Genomic DNA, 15189 nt, shown 5'->3' on the forward strand with positions numbered 1-15189 from the left:
GAGAAATCAGGGGAAGTTTGCTGCTTAAAAGAGTTTTATTCTAATAACTTCACTTGAAATGAGGTACGTTATTCAGTACACTACAAACAAGTCGTTATCTTTTGAGGATCAAAAACAAGTACTGAAAAGTAGGGCTGTAACGATAAGCGCGATATCGTGACATCGTGATATCAAAATTGCCACAATATCGTCGTCGTCACGTTGACAATATTTAAACGCAACACATCTGTTAAAAATGGCGGGTTAGTTTCCATTTGTGCAGTTCTAGCACCCTCTGGTGGCTAGTTGTTGTTTTTTTTAGTGCAATTTAATTTCATTAGGGATGTTTTGGCCCTTCTATCTTTAAAATCTGTTCTAATTGTGCTTGTGAAGCGAGTCAACATGTGGAGGAAAGACACAAAAGGAGCAAAGGTGCCATAATGGACGCCGGCTGCAAAAAGTTCTTCCCTTTTTTTTTTTTTTCTTTCTTTTTTTTTTGCAAAAAGTCCTTCCCTTTTGTCTCGGGTGAGCGAGTTCAAAAACTTTCTGCTGCCTGTAACTGTACACCGATTGACAACTTGAAAGCGAGAGAGCCGTCGTCCATCCTGAACTATTTGTGGCCGTCTTACAACTTCGCCAGCTTCAAACCGCACTCAAGGCGGCGAAGTCTTTCAAAAAAGAAAAAGAAAGAAAAAAAAAAAAAAAGACGCTGAGGAGAGGAGGGGCCCGGGCACTACCTGGAACCATCCATCAGCCACAGGAGACAGGTCGGGGTCCCTCGGGGGCCCGCTTTAGTGCACCGAGGACATCTGGATGGGAAGCATCTGGTTGGGGGGGTTCCGAAAGGGAGACCACAACAACAACGCAAACAGGCTGTCATCTGGACCTGTCTAGCGTCACGCAATTTGAGGTGGCGGCCGATTGGTGGAAAACCAGGAAGTGTCTTCAGTGTAAAGACCTTTTTTTTCATAATGTTTGTAAACAAAAGTTGACTGAAAATGACATCACAAGGGCTCAGGTAACCAATCACGGCTCAGCTTGTGAATGTCACATGACCAAACCTACAGCTGAGCTGTGATTGGTTACCTGAGCCCTTGTGATGTCATTTTCAGTCGACAGCAAGTTGCAAAACGTGTTTTTTAAAGGTACTAATTGTATGTGAAAAATAATGAATGGATCAAATTAATTATAGACAAAATATTAACTTTTTATTGCTATAATGGGCTAAATAAGTGAAGTATGCCTTTAAATTTTGATTAGAAATAAAATTTATTGTATTCAATGGGGGGGGGGGGGGGGGGTTGTTTTTAACTTTTTTACTGCCACATGTTATCAAAAAAATAATATATTATATATATTTAATATGATCATTCACATCATCCTTAAAAAAGTTGTATTTCATCAGATTTCATCGGATTTCGTCACCGGCAGCCCATTGAAAAGAGATACAATGCTGCCATCTGCTGGCCATAGTTAGTGAGTGTTTTTGATTCCACAACCTATTGACCAGGCAACATTGCACTAAGATGTTGCACTGCCCATTGATTAAAAAAAAAAAAAAAAAAAAAAGTTTATGGTGGCATATATCGTGATTTGACGAATCGTTATTAAACGTTTTTGGCGGTCAAAGAGTTAAGGTCAATATTTTTGCTCACTGTTATCATATCAGGTTCTAATATCAGCCCACCATTAATCCACATTTATTCTTAATTTTTTAATCCCTCACAATATTTTTTTTTCAAAAAACATCTTATATTTGGCCCGATCATCGACGTGCAACCCGATTTATGGAGGCCAGTCGCGCACCTTTGGCTTTTTTGGAACGACTGCGCCCGAAAAGCGGCATTGACGAGACGTGCCGTCATTTGACGGTTTTTCTCGGCGGGAGCCAAAAAAACGCCGACGCAGCTGCGCTTGGAAGCCGTCGGCTGCGTTCACGTTTTCCAGATGACGACGCGACCGGACTGTGAGTCAACAACGCGGCGCAGCTGCACGCGGACGAGACCTCCGCGTGCATCCTGACAGGATGCCGGACGACCAACATGGCGAATTAAGAAAGAGAGAGAGAGAAAAGGAAAAAAAAAGAAAAGAAGATTCCGAGTTCACCGGGTCACGTGCGTCCAGCTGCAAATGACACAAATCGAAGTCGTTTAGCGACAACGTGGCCTCGCCAAACATTCCCCAATCATATTCCATAATCCTTAATCCATTATTGATTTTCTAATCCAAGCCGGATTAGGCAACATTTCATGAGTTTTTATTTTGTTTCCATCAACGTCGAGATTGGGCAAACTCGGTTTCTAGGTCATATCGCACGCATCCTCGATATGAATGTCATACGTGCTAAAAATAGCAGGCGGGACGTTTTGTAATCCGCTTCATGCCGCTTGCTCGCGAGTGCCGGCATTCCGCAAAAGGAAGAACCTGCTGCCTTCTCTTCGGATTTCATCAGGGGCTTTTTGTCACCCGCTCGCCGCGCGACTAATTGAGAACATGTGAGCGGGAAGCGCGGATGAGAGCGAGGCAGCTGCGACTGATGATGGGAATTCCCGACGAAATGGAGTCAAATGGCCGGGATGATGCTTGTTTTGTTTTCGAGAAGAAGACATCATTCGCGGTGACGTTTTAAGATGATACGGCAGTTGCGTCTTGTTCAGCGCTCCCATCAACCCCCCCGCTGACCAATCATTACTTTCAAGCCAGGCATGTCGAAACAGTAAGGCAAGCAAGTCCTCTTATTTTCTTGCTGGGTTGTTTTCCCAAACTTTACTGGGTTTACTGTCACAAAAAAAAAAAAAAAAAAAAAAAAAACTTTTATTTCTGTATTTGCTTTTGATAATAAAAAAAAATAATAATAATAATTTTTTTTTTTAAAACAACAACTTTTATTTCTGTATTTGCTTTTGATAATAAAAATAAATAAATAAATAAACATTTAAAAAAAAAAAACTTTTATTTCTGTATTTGCTTTTGCTAAAAAAAAAAAAAAAAAAATGGAAAAGGAAACTCTTATTTATTTGCTGTGAAATGCAGGAAGGCCAATTTTCACAACAACAAAACTGAAAATATTTAGCAGAATTTAAAATGTTATCAGTTTATTGCCTTGCGATTTTGAGTTCACCCAACCTTTTTTTTTCTTTCAACTCGTTTGCTGCCAAAAACGTATAAATACATTCTATTTTAAATGTTTTCAGTGTTTTTTTGTTTTTTTTAATGCTAGCGCATACAGAAAGCTTTGATGCAGACTCAACTGCAAAGAACGGTTGAAGAAATGGTAGTTATTACACAAACGGCCAGCAGGTGGCAGCAAAGCAAAGGAGAGGCCGTGTTGAAAAAAATACGCTCATTTACTCACAGTTCTAAACGGATTTGTGAAAATGATGAAACTTAGTTATATTCTAATGCTAATTAGTGCAAAACAGAAACAGATAGAAACATACTTTTTTTCCCCTGATGAAAGAAGAGACTCTAATCTTTCTTTTGGCAGGTTCCATGTTTTTATAGCAATAGGACACAATATTCTGTGGGACTTGCAAAATCAGTCAAAATCCAGTAAAATAGGCAAGAGTGAATGTGATTGCTTTGACTTGACTTGACTGTAAAAATGGCTGTGAGTGAATGAGTTAATAGCCCTGACTGGTTTGGGGCGTGGCTCCACGTGGGGTGGACCTAAATGTTAGACTCCGCCCACATGGATTCTAAGTACCTTTTTTTTTTTAAACAAAATTGTTAGAATTGTTTATTATTTATAACACTTTATAGAGCATTTAAAAGTACAAACAATCTTCAATCAGTTGGGGCGGAGCTAATAAAACTGACGCAAGTGGTCGAAACGGCCATTTTGACATCCATTCTCGGTGGACGAACGGTCGTACAGCCACGGACGTACGTCCACCGTGTTGGAGTCGACATTGGAGCTGAGCATTTAAGGCCAATGGATTCAAAAGGTAAAAAAATAAATAAAAAAATGCACTCGACATTATGAGAAACGAGTGGGGTGGGTGCAGTACCACGTGTCCCCGACAGATGGCACACTCCGTGGACGATTGAGGTTAGTATTTGGGTGTCGGTCAGTTTGTAATTTCCAATGTTCAACAAAGTATGAAAAACGATAAAAAAATTTTTTTTTAAAAAGTCTTACCTCCAGCACAGGCCCCGCCCCCAGGATGATCTGCTCCACGCCGCTGGCGAAGCCCTTCTGGCTGAGCGCGGTCAGGTGGTGGATGAGGAAGTTGGTGCTCTGCGTCTTCCCCGAGCCGCTCTCGCCCGAAATGACCACGCACTGGTTGCGGCGCCGCTGCAGCATGGCGTGGTAGGCCACGTCGGCCACGGCGTAGATGTGCGGCTCCTGCGTGCCCAGCGCGCGGCTGTCGTACAGCTTGACGTACTTGGGGTTGTAGATGGGCAGGAACTGGAAGGGGTTGACCACGATCAGGATGCTCCCCACGTACGTGTAGATCTTCTCCTGGCGGAAGCGCGCCCGCAGGCTCTCCAGGAGGGCGCGCTCGGTGAGCTCGGGCAGGGCGCAGAGGTCGCTCGGCGGGTCGCTGCCCGCCGGCTGGGGGAGGAAGCCCCGCTCCACCATGCGGCGGCGCTCCTCCGTCACCCGCAGCCACATCTGCAGGCTGCCGCCGTAGTGGATGTCGCCGTCCAGGTTCTTCTCGCGCAGCAGGAAGCGGTAGTCGTCGGCGCTGCCCAGGCCGCCGCGGTTCTCCAGGGCGCCGCGGGGCCACAGCATCATGCGCTGCACGGGGCAGTCGCCGGGGTTGAGGACCCACTCCTCGCCGCCGAACTCCTTGACCTCGGCCAGCACGTAGCACTTGGTGCGGTCCAGGCGCAGCCGCTCGATGAGGCACTCGATGGCCTCGGCCGCCGTGGTGTTCTTGCGGGCGCCCACGGGGCAGTAGATGGTGCCCTCCGACAGGGGGCCCGGGTAGACGCGCAGGGCGAAGTCCTGGTCCTCCAGGCGCCGCCGCATGCTGCCGCCGCCGGCGGTGGCGGCGGCCGTGTTGGCGCTGCTGGCGTAGCTGCAGCTGCCATCTTGGAAGCTCATGGTGGCGCGGACGCGCCCATCGGCGCGGCGCTCGCTCCGGGCACGCTGGCGGGGGGGAAACTCAGGACATCACAACCTGCGGCAGACAAAAAAAAAAGTCGGTTGAGAACTGGCGCAGTGGCACAAATTTGCACATTTTTTCTTCATTATTTTTTTCCAACAATCTAATTTTTTGGTGAGGTTTGGCTTGTTTTCCCCATTTAACCCCAAAACAAAGAACGCTTCATGAATTTATGTATTTATTTTTCCCACAATGCATTTCAATGGGAGTGAATTAGGGGTGCAATGTATTGAAATGACATGCAATATATGGGTGTTACTGTTGAATATCAATATTATTGACATTATTGACATTTCTTTAATTGGGCCCTGCGATTGGCTGGCAACCAGTCCAGGGTGTACGCCGCCTACTGCCCAAAGCCAGCTGAGATAGGCTCCAGCACCCCCCACGACCCTTGTGAGGAATAAGCGGTCAATAAATTGGATGGATGGAGTTTAATTGGGTCCATCACCGAGCTTGTAACTCAAATAAATAATCTCAATTGAAATGAATTGAAAAGTATGTTAATCAGTTCCAGTCCACTAAATAATCAGATTGTTTTTTTTTTTGTGTTATATTGAGGACTTCTTGGAGGCAAAGCAGCCATTATTAACAGGACAGTCTGGGGACCAAACCGCCATCATCTGGTTTATCCTCCTGACTACCAGCAATTCAAATTTTATCCACTGTAGTGGACCTTTTTAAACCTGAATATCTCCCACCCAGTGCATTAACTCCTTTTTGTGCTCTATAGAGGACTTTCAGAGCTTTCCAATGACACCAAATGTGTAGGGGTGGAGCTTTGCTACCTTTGATTGCATCATAAAAGAAAATGGCTTCGCTCAGTGCAAGCACTTTTTAGGGAAGAGGAAAAGTAAGTGTATAACACTTTTGATTGAACAAATTTAGGCTTTAAATGTTGTTAGCAGGTTTTCTATAAGGCTCTTAAGAAGACATTAAAGTATTGTTTGAATTATTTTAACTGTATTTGAACCTAGCATTTAAGTTTAAAAAAAATGTCCTCTGTAGTGGACACATCATAGCTTAAAAATGAAAAGTTTTTTCAAAAATTTCTTTTGCAGTATTCCAGTTACTTCACAAAGATTGGAGAATATCAAAATAAACATTTCCATTTCCATTTTCTTGACCGCTTATTCCTCACAAGGGTCGCGGGGGCTGCTGGCGCCTATCTCGGCTGGCTCTGGGCAGTAGGCGGGGGGGACACCCTGGACTGGTTGCCAACCAATCGCAGGGCACACAGAGACGAACAACCATCCACACTCACACGCTCACCTAGGGACAATTCGGAGCGCCCAATTAACCTGCCATGCATGTCTTTGGAATGTGGGAGGAGACCGGAGTACCCGGAGAAGACCCACGCGGGCACGGGGAGAACATGCAAACTCCACCCAGGAGGGTCCGAGCCTGGACTCGAACCGGAGACCTCAGAACTGGGAAGCGGACGTGCTAACCACTCGCAAAATAAACATGATTGGACAAATTTTTTTTTCTTCCTGGCAGTCAGGAGGATATGGAAGATGTTCTCTCACAGGCATGCATAAAATAAAACAAACAAAAAGGCTGGCTTGTTAGCTTACATCAATTTGATAGCGGTAAGCGCGCTACCCATTCCAGCGTCAAAACAGCAAATCTGCTAAATTAATCCGAGCATTTAGCCAACCTCTCAATGATCACATCTGAATTTCCACCGTGTCTTATCTTTCAACCTGTTAGAAAACACGACTAAAAATCATGATTCAAACCATAAATCCGTGTTTTCTCGACATCGCCAGCCAGAAGTATGTCTGACGCCACGGTGAAAAAAATAAATAAAAAATCTCCAGTCTAAAACGAGTCACGATGTTATCTTGTGTCACATGGTGTCCAACCACTCAATAAACTGTTCTGTTGGGATGCCGACGGGAACATTTATGATAGATGCCACAGAAAAAAAGAAGACCGCAGGGACATGAAGTGAAACGATGCAGAACAACAAGACGCCTGACGTCTTAACGGCGCATCGCTGCCATATAACCGCTGCGTGAGCGAGTGTGTGAGATCACGTGACCGCCCAGAGGCCAGAGTCCCCGCCAAGTGCCAAGATTAACAGCTGCCGCCTTCCGCAACAAAAGTGGCTCTAATGAGCTAAACAATGGACTAATTCACCGCTCACTTCCTTGTCTACAGTGGCCGGCGCTCTCTCGCTCACTCTCTCACACACAAACAAAGGTGAATTGATGCTAACCAGAACAGTGGATAATGTCACAACAATGAAGCACAACACACAAGATAGCAGGGTTTATTTCAAAGAAAACCTAGCTAGCTATAGCTAGCTAGCTAGCTATAGCTAGCTACATCAGTTAGCTTTAAATTTGAAACAACGTTTACAGGCCTCGAAATAATTTCATATTTCGACTCAGAACTGTGCGGCAGAATGTTTGAACACAAACTGCTCTGCTAAACAAACGTCCAACGCCAAAGCTGAATAAATACTTCTGTACTTGAAATCAAGTAAGAATCTGAACGGTCCCTTCTGGTGAGAATCTTCGAAGCGGCAGCGTCCTGAAAAATCATGCGACTTTTTTTTTTTTTTTTTTCCCCCACCACGCGTCGCCCACCATCACAGCGAGGAAACGCGCAGCCGGCTGCGCGCGTCGCAAAAGAACAAAGAGGACGACTGTGCCTGTGACCCACGACGAGACACGGCCCGATTCCAAAACGAGATAGAAAAGCGCGACTGAGGGCTTGCAACAGACTCGCAATTTATGTCCGGCCAAAAGGAAGAAAATGGAAGAAAAAAAAACAAGATGACCCCAGAAACCAACAAGCTCTTCATTCACTTCAAAATGTCAGCCTTGTAAGTCTGGTCGCCAAAGAAATAGTCCAGTCGGGTAGCAAATTTAGAAAATATTTACATAGCCTACATTGAGAGAATCGTTTGCTAAATGTTTTTGAGCATTCAACTCAACAAAGAAGTCATTAATTACCGCCAAATATAGCAAAGCAATTGTTCATTTACCTTCCTGTTGTCGTAGAGATCTAATCCCCAACATGCTGTAGATTTCCTTTTGCTAATTTTGTACTCATTTGAATAATTATGAGCTAAATTTAGGCCAGGGATGCGCAGGATATTCCATAAACAATCGCCATGATGGCTAGCATAGCAACAGTTGCTATGCTAGAGTCTATTGCCGTTCGTTTGGGTTGTATAACTCCTAAAAATCACAATTATATGCCAGCGTGCTGTAGTGGCCTGTTGCTACATGGCGGCCATGTTGGTAGGGGCGACTTTCCCATTAAAAGCAACACATGGACATTGGAAATAAATTGCCACTTGATAATTTTTCGACCGATTCTCATTAGGTTTACTTTTCTGTCTGCTATCAATATGTCATCTGTGAAAGAAAAGCAACCCAAAAATATTTTTACCTGTAAAAGGTTACTACACTGGTCTTTTAGTTTTCTTGCTGTCGACACGCATGGAATTTGCTGACAACTTTGACCCTCCGAGCTTAGCGTCGCCATAGGAGGTTCAATGTGGGTGTGCCGTATCTACATATTAACATCCGTGGTAACGATGTAATAAGTCATAATAATGTTATGTTGTAAATAGTGAACCGCAATGATTTACATATCACTGGCAAAAAGGGATTATTCTTTTTTGGATTACTGCTATACCAAAAACACATTTCTGAAATATGGGTCCCTGTGACTCATTTTGCTCCATCAATATGTCACACACGATTGTAAAAAAATATGTGCTAACTGCAGCCCTGGTTTACAATGAATTTCTAGAGAGCAAGCCATCAAAAATGTGCAGATGCCATCTATGAAATATAGGATATTAAAGATTACCAGCCGATAAAGCTAAATCCCTACATCGAGTAATGGTTTATTTTTAGGGGGTGAGAAGCGATAAGTCCCACTCGATTGACTGCGACGCCTCCTAAAATCCACGAGACGACCACAAAACGCACACAAAGTGCACCGGATTAATTTTGTGGATTTTTCATTGGTTTCGAGTGCTGCATTTAGTAATATAAGAGTGATTTGTCTCCTGTTTTTTAGTGCATATGAGAAGAGATCGGTCCCCAAAAAAATGATGTGGTTGAAATGATTGAAATTTTTGTTAATATAAATAAATTCACTCATTCAAACCAAAAAACGTATAAATAAGTTTTTAATCAATTGTGCATCACTCCCAAAAACGTATTTATACGTTTTATGTTTTTTGTTTTTTTGTTTTTTTATGCTAGAGCATACAGAAGGCTTTGCTGCAGCTTCTAACATGAAGAGGTCGCTTAAAGCAATGGTAGTTATTACAAAAAAACGGCCAGCAGGTGGCAGTAGAGTATAAGAGACCAGCCATTTTGCCAGTGTTTTCAACAGGTTTGTGAACAATAATGAAACTTGGCTATAATCGAATGGTAATTGCTGAAAAACAGAAACAGATACAAATATACTTTTTTTTTCCTGATGAACGAAGAGACTCTCATATTTCTTTTGATAGGTTCCATGTTTGAACTTTGGGGCAAGCTACCACTGTATTAAAAAAACACGACATGGGAAGAAAGCGTTTAAACGAAGGAAAGCAAAAAGTGACTCAGTTCATTTTTTGCCTTTACACTACCAATTGGTTTGAAAAACAAACCAGTTCTGGTCTGAATCATTCTCTATCCTCCCCTTCCGCTCCCCTCCCTCATTCTTGCACTCCGGCCTGCACTCACTTCTCACCAGTGTAACAGCAATAAACACCAAACCTCAGCATTCCTCAACACACGCACACACATATATAAACATACACGCAAGTGCACGACAAATCTTTTGACACAGGAAGCGCGTTTTCCTGCCTGAGCCCAAACTCAGACTGGTACTGTAAACTCAAAGAAGCGCATCATTGCGGGATTTATGCCTTGATGCCGCATAACACGCTCACGACATCCAATCCGACAAGAGAAAAATGTATGACGGCGTGAAATTGGAATTATGTCGTCCGGTGGTACCTCTACTTACGAACGTCCCTTCATACGAAATTTGCAAGTTACGAAACTCCTCAAGAGGAAAATATTGCCGCTGGTTACGAAAGAAGTTTCAGGATACGAAAGGTAAAAATACAGCATGAAGAATACAGTTTACTGAACGCAAGATACTTACAGCTGCTCTGCCATTGGCTATTACCGCGGCATCTTCCTGGCATCCCATTGGCTAAGAGGAACCTCTACCGTATGTGTCCATAGATACATAATAGATATGTGTCTATGTAGTGTCTATGTAACGATATCCAAACTCTCATTTATTGTGCAATAATCTAATTGGAACATGTATTTGTTTACATGTTTTGATGCATTTTTTATGCTTTATAAAACATTTACGTCTGAATTTTGGGAGGCTTGGAACGGATTAGGGCATTTACATGGAAAATGTGTCTCTACTTACAAAATTTTCTAAGAACTTTCTTCTTAATTTCCTAAGTAGAGGTACCACTGTATTATTTTGTGTTTTGTTTCATAGATTAAATCACAATACAAAAGAATGCATTTGTCAATGCAACAAAAAGTGGCCATATGAAATATAAATAGGCCTAACTAAACAATAATAAACAACAAATAGTATGTAAAGAACACAAAACTGTGCTATGACTGTCACGTTCATCAACATGTGTTAGTGCGCATACTGTGCACAGCACTGGGCCATTCAGAGAACACAAAGTACACAAAAACGTATTGGCACGGGACATCTACAGATGGTTGGAGGTTAAATGGAAATGTGTGTGCGTCTAAGTTCCATCGGGAAGTGAGTCCACACAGACACAAACGTGCACGCCGAGATGGAGTGCAGACTCATTCGTGGCAGCACTCTTGGGCGCGCATGTCAGTATTTCGCATCATGCGCTGCTCGGTTGAGACGCCGCAACACAAAATATTTTACGAAAGGTCATAAGCTACACACACGCACACACGCACACGTGAGTATGCCAAGTGCATTGTCGTGTGGCTAACATTGCGCCGCCCCATTCTGCGATGACATCATCTCTAAATTGGTGTTATTGATTTAAGACACCCCCCTCGTTGTAAAATGGGTCACTAAGGGAGCATGTGTTTCCATGGTTACAGCCACATGCTTGATTTGATCAATTTGAGGCGGCGCGCCTTCAACAGCGACACGAAAAAAAAAAAAAAAAAAGACATTTGTGTCAATGGAGCCATTTTATTCGAGTGGTGGAAAATTTGAAAATGATTATATACTTTATGTATTTGAACTGTTTTATTTATATTTTATAAAATGTACTTTCTCGATTTGTTGTATGCATTGTTTATTATTTGGTTGGACTTTACCTTAATTGCTTCTATACAGTGTACGGTAATATTATTTGTTTATTTGAGGGGCTTCATTAATATAAATTACTGATTACAGTTTTAGTGATAATTATATCCATAATTAATATTTAATATTATACATTTTATTTTAGTTTAATCTGTTATAGTTGTATTGTATATATATATATATTATAAATTGCATATTCTTAACTCTTATTTTTGTCATTTTTGCTCATCATGATTGGATTTATTTTGCAAATATGTTTTTTAATAATTGTATCATTTTTACTTTATAAAATTTTAAGGGACCTCCAATATGCACGACAATTCACTTTTGAATGAATCTTTATTTTATTAGAAAAATTATCCACACATTAAATGAGTATTAATATTTTAATTCATACGTCATATTTAATTTTTGTTTATTTTGTTGCTGCCGTTTTTGTTTGTGACATTTTAGTGATATAATTGCATTTTTGAGATGCTTTTTTCCCCCTTTTATTTCATCATTTGTTCATATATTCGGATTATATTTGTGTTATTTGATAATTACTGATTACTTTTGTCAAATCTATGCTTTAATTTCATATGTATCAATAATAAATATGTATACTTATTTATATAATATACACATACTGTATATACTCATTTTATTTTATAGCATGTGCCAATGCTTTTGAGTCAAAATTGATACTTGTGATCAGAGTGAAAACGTCTCCAGTCTCCACAATTGTTACTTTTGAGTGACGCCACAATAATGAAATTGTGTCAAACACGCAGTTAAAGTGATATCACTGCTGGAAGATGACGGTACTGACGGTAACCGCAATGGCAGCGGGGGGCGGGTCTTAACGCGGCCCAAATAGCTCCATCATTTTCATTGATCCTCCGGTTACCGGCTCAGCTGCCAGATTGGCCCGGCGGCCGCGTGTGCCGTCTGCGGGGACGATGATCAATATCAGCTTCTGGTCTCTGCGCATTAAAGCGCTCGATACCGAGATGAGATTAAATTTTTGGAACACTGCGGCTCATCATATTGGATTTTTTTTTTTTTTTTCTAACCGCACAGTTTACAGTGAATAAGGAAAGTCGAGATGTTCATATTGCAGAGTGCGGAAATACAGTAGATGTATGATAAGGAGGCTACGGCTACAAACACCCAAAACCGGCCTTCAAACAATATTTATTACCTAATTTAAGCAAACTAATCTGCTAGCAAGGTTGCTATCTTCATCTGTTAGCATACCAATTGTTAGCGACTTAGAATTTTATCCATTCTTAGCGGTTTTTGGACTCATCTTTCTGTGTGTTAGCATGTCAATTGATAACATGCTAACAAATCTAATTAGCTTTAGATATCAGCGCAGAACGCTTATTAGCAAGTTAGTTTTTGTGCACAGGTTGCTATCTTGGTACATGTTAGCGAACCAATAGTTAGCATTTTAGCCATTCTCAGTAGCTTTTTAAAATAGGACATGAAAGGAGTAGCCTATGATGCAAAATCCTTATGCCCACGTGGTTTTTGTGCTCTTGTTGCCATTTTAATGAAAAGTGTTAAAATGTTTTATCTCGAGAGCTATACAACACTTTAATATCTGTCCATAAGATATTAGATATTGTGTCCACACAGGTTGCTAGCATGTTAAATGTTAGCGGTTTTTGTACTTGTCTTTCTGTTAGCATGCTAATTGTAACATGTTAGCAAATCTAATTAGATTTAGATATCAACTCAGAACGCTTAGAAGCAAATTAGTTTTTGTGCACAGGTTGCTATCTTGGTACATGTTAGCTAACCAATAGTTAGCATTTTATCCATTCTCAGTAGCTTTTTAAAATAGGACATGAGAGGAGTAGCCTATGATGTAAAATCCTTATGCCCAAGTGGTTTTTGTGCTCTATTTTAATGTGTTATATGAAAAGTGTCAAAATGTTTTATCTTAAGAACTATGCAACACCTTAATATCTGTCCATAAACTATTAGATATTCCTAGATTAGCATTATGTGTCCACACAGGTTGCTAGCGTGTTAAATATTAGCATGCTAGCTGTTAGCTTTGTTTTATCTTAAGAACTATAAAACACTAATATCTGTCCATAAGCTATTAGATATTCCAAGATTAGCATTATGCGTCCACACAGGTTGCTAGCATGTTAAATGTTAGCATGCTAGCTATTAGCTTTGTTAGAATGCCCATTTTGCTATAACAAAAATTAAAAAAGAAATTGCCCAACCCCTAGCAAATTTGTGATAAACGCCATGTTAGCCAAGGATAGTTTTCCGGGAAGTCTGCTGGAGGTCTGAGATCTCCGCTTAGTGAAGCCGTTGACTTCACTCCAACAGCCAAGGCGACGGACGTCCTTGAACTTTCAATTCCAAATTGTTTTACAACACGCTTTGGATTTGGTGAGTCACACATGAAAAACGTTTGGTGCATCCAAGTCATTCACTGACAGACCAGAGGAATCCGCAAGCCCGTGTTTAGCCGGGCTGTCGTCCAAAATGAATGGAGAGGAGCGCGACAAAATAAGAAGGAGACACAACATGGAGCGACAAAGCTTTCAAGACCACAAGATGTGTTTAGTTCCTGGGGAAAACCCGACTATTGCGTGGACAAGACCTCGCTACTGTGGATGCCCATTATCGTTGTTTTTTTTGTTTTAAGATTATAAACCTTCTCAACGTGACCTACTCCAGCAGTTTGAATGTGTAATGTTTAAAAAATAAATAAAAATACAGGTCTATAAACCGATGTTACTTTCATCCAAAAGTGGACTCTGTGTCAAAGCGTCATGGTCCTCTTTCACATTGCGGTAGAAGCGTGAAAGCGGCCGTGTGGTCACTTTCACTTCCACCTCAGAGGCGCCGCATCACTTCCTGTACGGCTTCTCACTCCAAATCCTCGCACGTCCCTTCACTTGTTTTGAAAAAAAAAAAACGCAGTGTCAGTTTCAAACAACAGTCAAGTCATTTGATTTTCATCGTTTGCTAAAAAAATAAATAAAAATAAAAAAAAAAAAAACTTGACACGCCTGGCCCAAACATCATCATCATCATCATCCCTGCCGGTGGTTGCCATGGCAACAGACCGTGCGGCTCACTCGCGATCCGCCGCTCATTCGATACCGCAGGCGACGGAAAACAACAACGCAGGAGAAAGGTTTGCAAATCCTTCTGGTGGTCGAGGAGCAAAATGGGCGGGGTCAAATTACAAATGGCGGGAATGATGGCTCACACACACACACCGGCAAACAGGGTGCGCGTGTGCGTGTGATGAAATGTTTTTAATGAGGCCACGTGACTCACCCGCCGTATCTCTTTGTGGCTACACGGTTACAAACATGCTCGTATCAAAACACGACAATGACGACGCGCGTCTGCGAGAAAGTGCTCGCGAGAGAAAAGTATCAATGACATGGATTAGGTACACCTCATTTAGTTCCAAGAATGCGTCCATTAAGCGGCGGCGGCGGCGTCTCACACGAGGATGAGAAGCCTCGGGGGGGCGCGTTACACAAAAGCGTTCGTGCACGTTACGCGCACACAAAATGTCATGCCGGTTATCAGCACGCATGAATCTCTTCATGAAGTCGACGCTGGCGTGAATAACGCACGTGCACTCCTCATCAATAAATCATCAATTGGGTAAATTCAAATACAGTACATGACCCCCCCCCGCTAACCAGATGACACGTTCTCATTAATAATCAATCATAAACAATCATCAAACACGTCCCACAAAAACAGATTTCACAACATGCGCCGGTCCGGATACAGTAGCGTGATGATTTCTTTTTGTGGG

The 15189-nt window shown here is 42.0% G+C and overlaps 1 protein-coding gene across 8 annotated transcripts in view; it reads right to left on the reverse strand.

Annotated features, from left to right (window-relative positions):
* LOC144016439 (unconventional myosin-IXAb-like) overlaps window positions 1-15189 on the reverse strand; it is a 100248-nt gene that overhangs the window by 77768 nt on the left and 7291 nt on the right. For all 8 annotated transcript variants that reach the window (XM_077517602.1, XM_077517600.1, XM_077517603.1 and 5 more), the window contains exon 2: window positions 4121-5108. In XM_077517602.1, the coding sequence (XP_077373728.1) occupies window positions 4121-5032 (912 nt within the window). In that variant the 5' untranslated portion in view covers window positions 5033-5108. The remainder of the gene's footprint in view (window positions 1-4120; window positions 5109-15189) is intronic.

The sequence above is a fragment of the Festucalex cinctus genome, chromosome 3 (assembly GCF_051991245.1).
Source record: "Festucalex cinctus isolate MCC-2025b chromosome 3, RoL_Fcin_1.0, whole genome shotgun sequence".
Taxonomy (NCBI): Eukaryota; Metazoa; Chordata; class Actinopteri; order Syngnathiformes; family Syngnathidae; genus Festucalex; species Festucalex cinctus.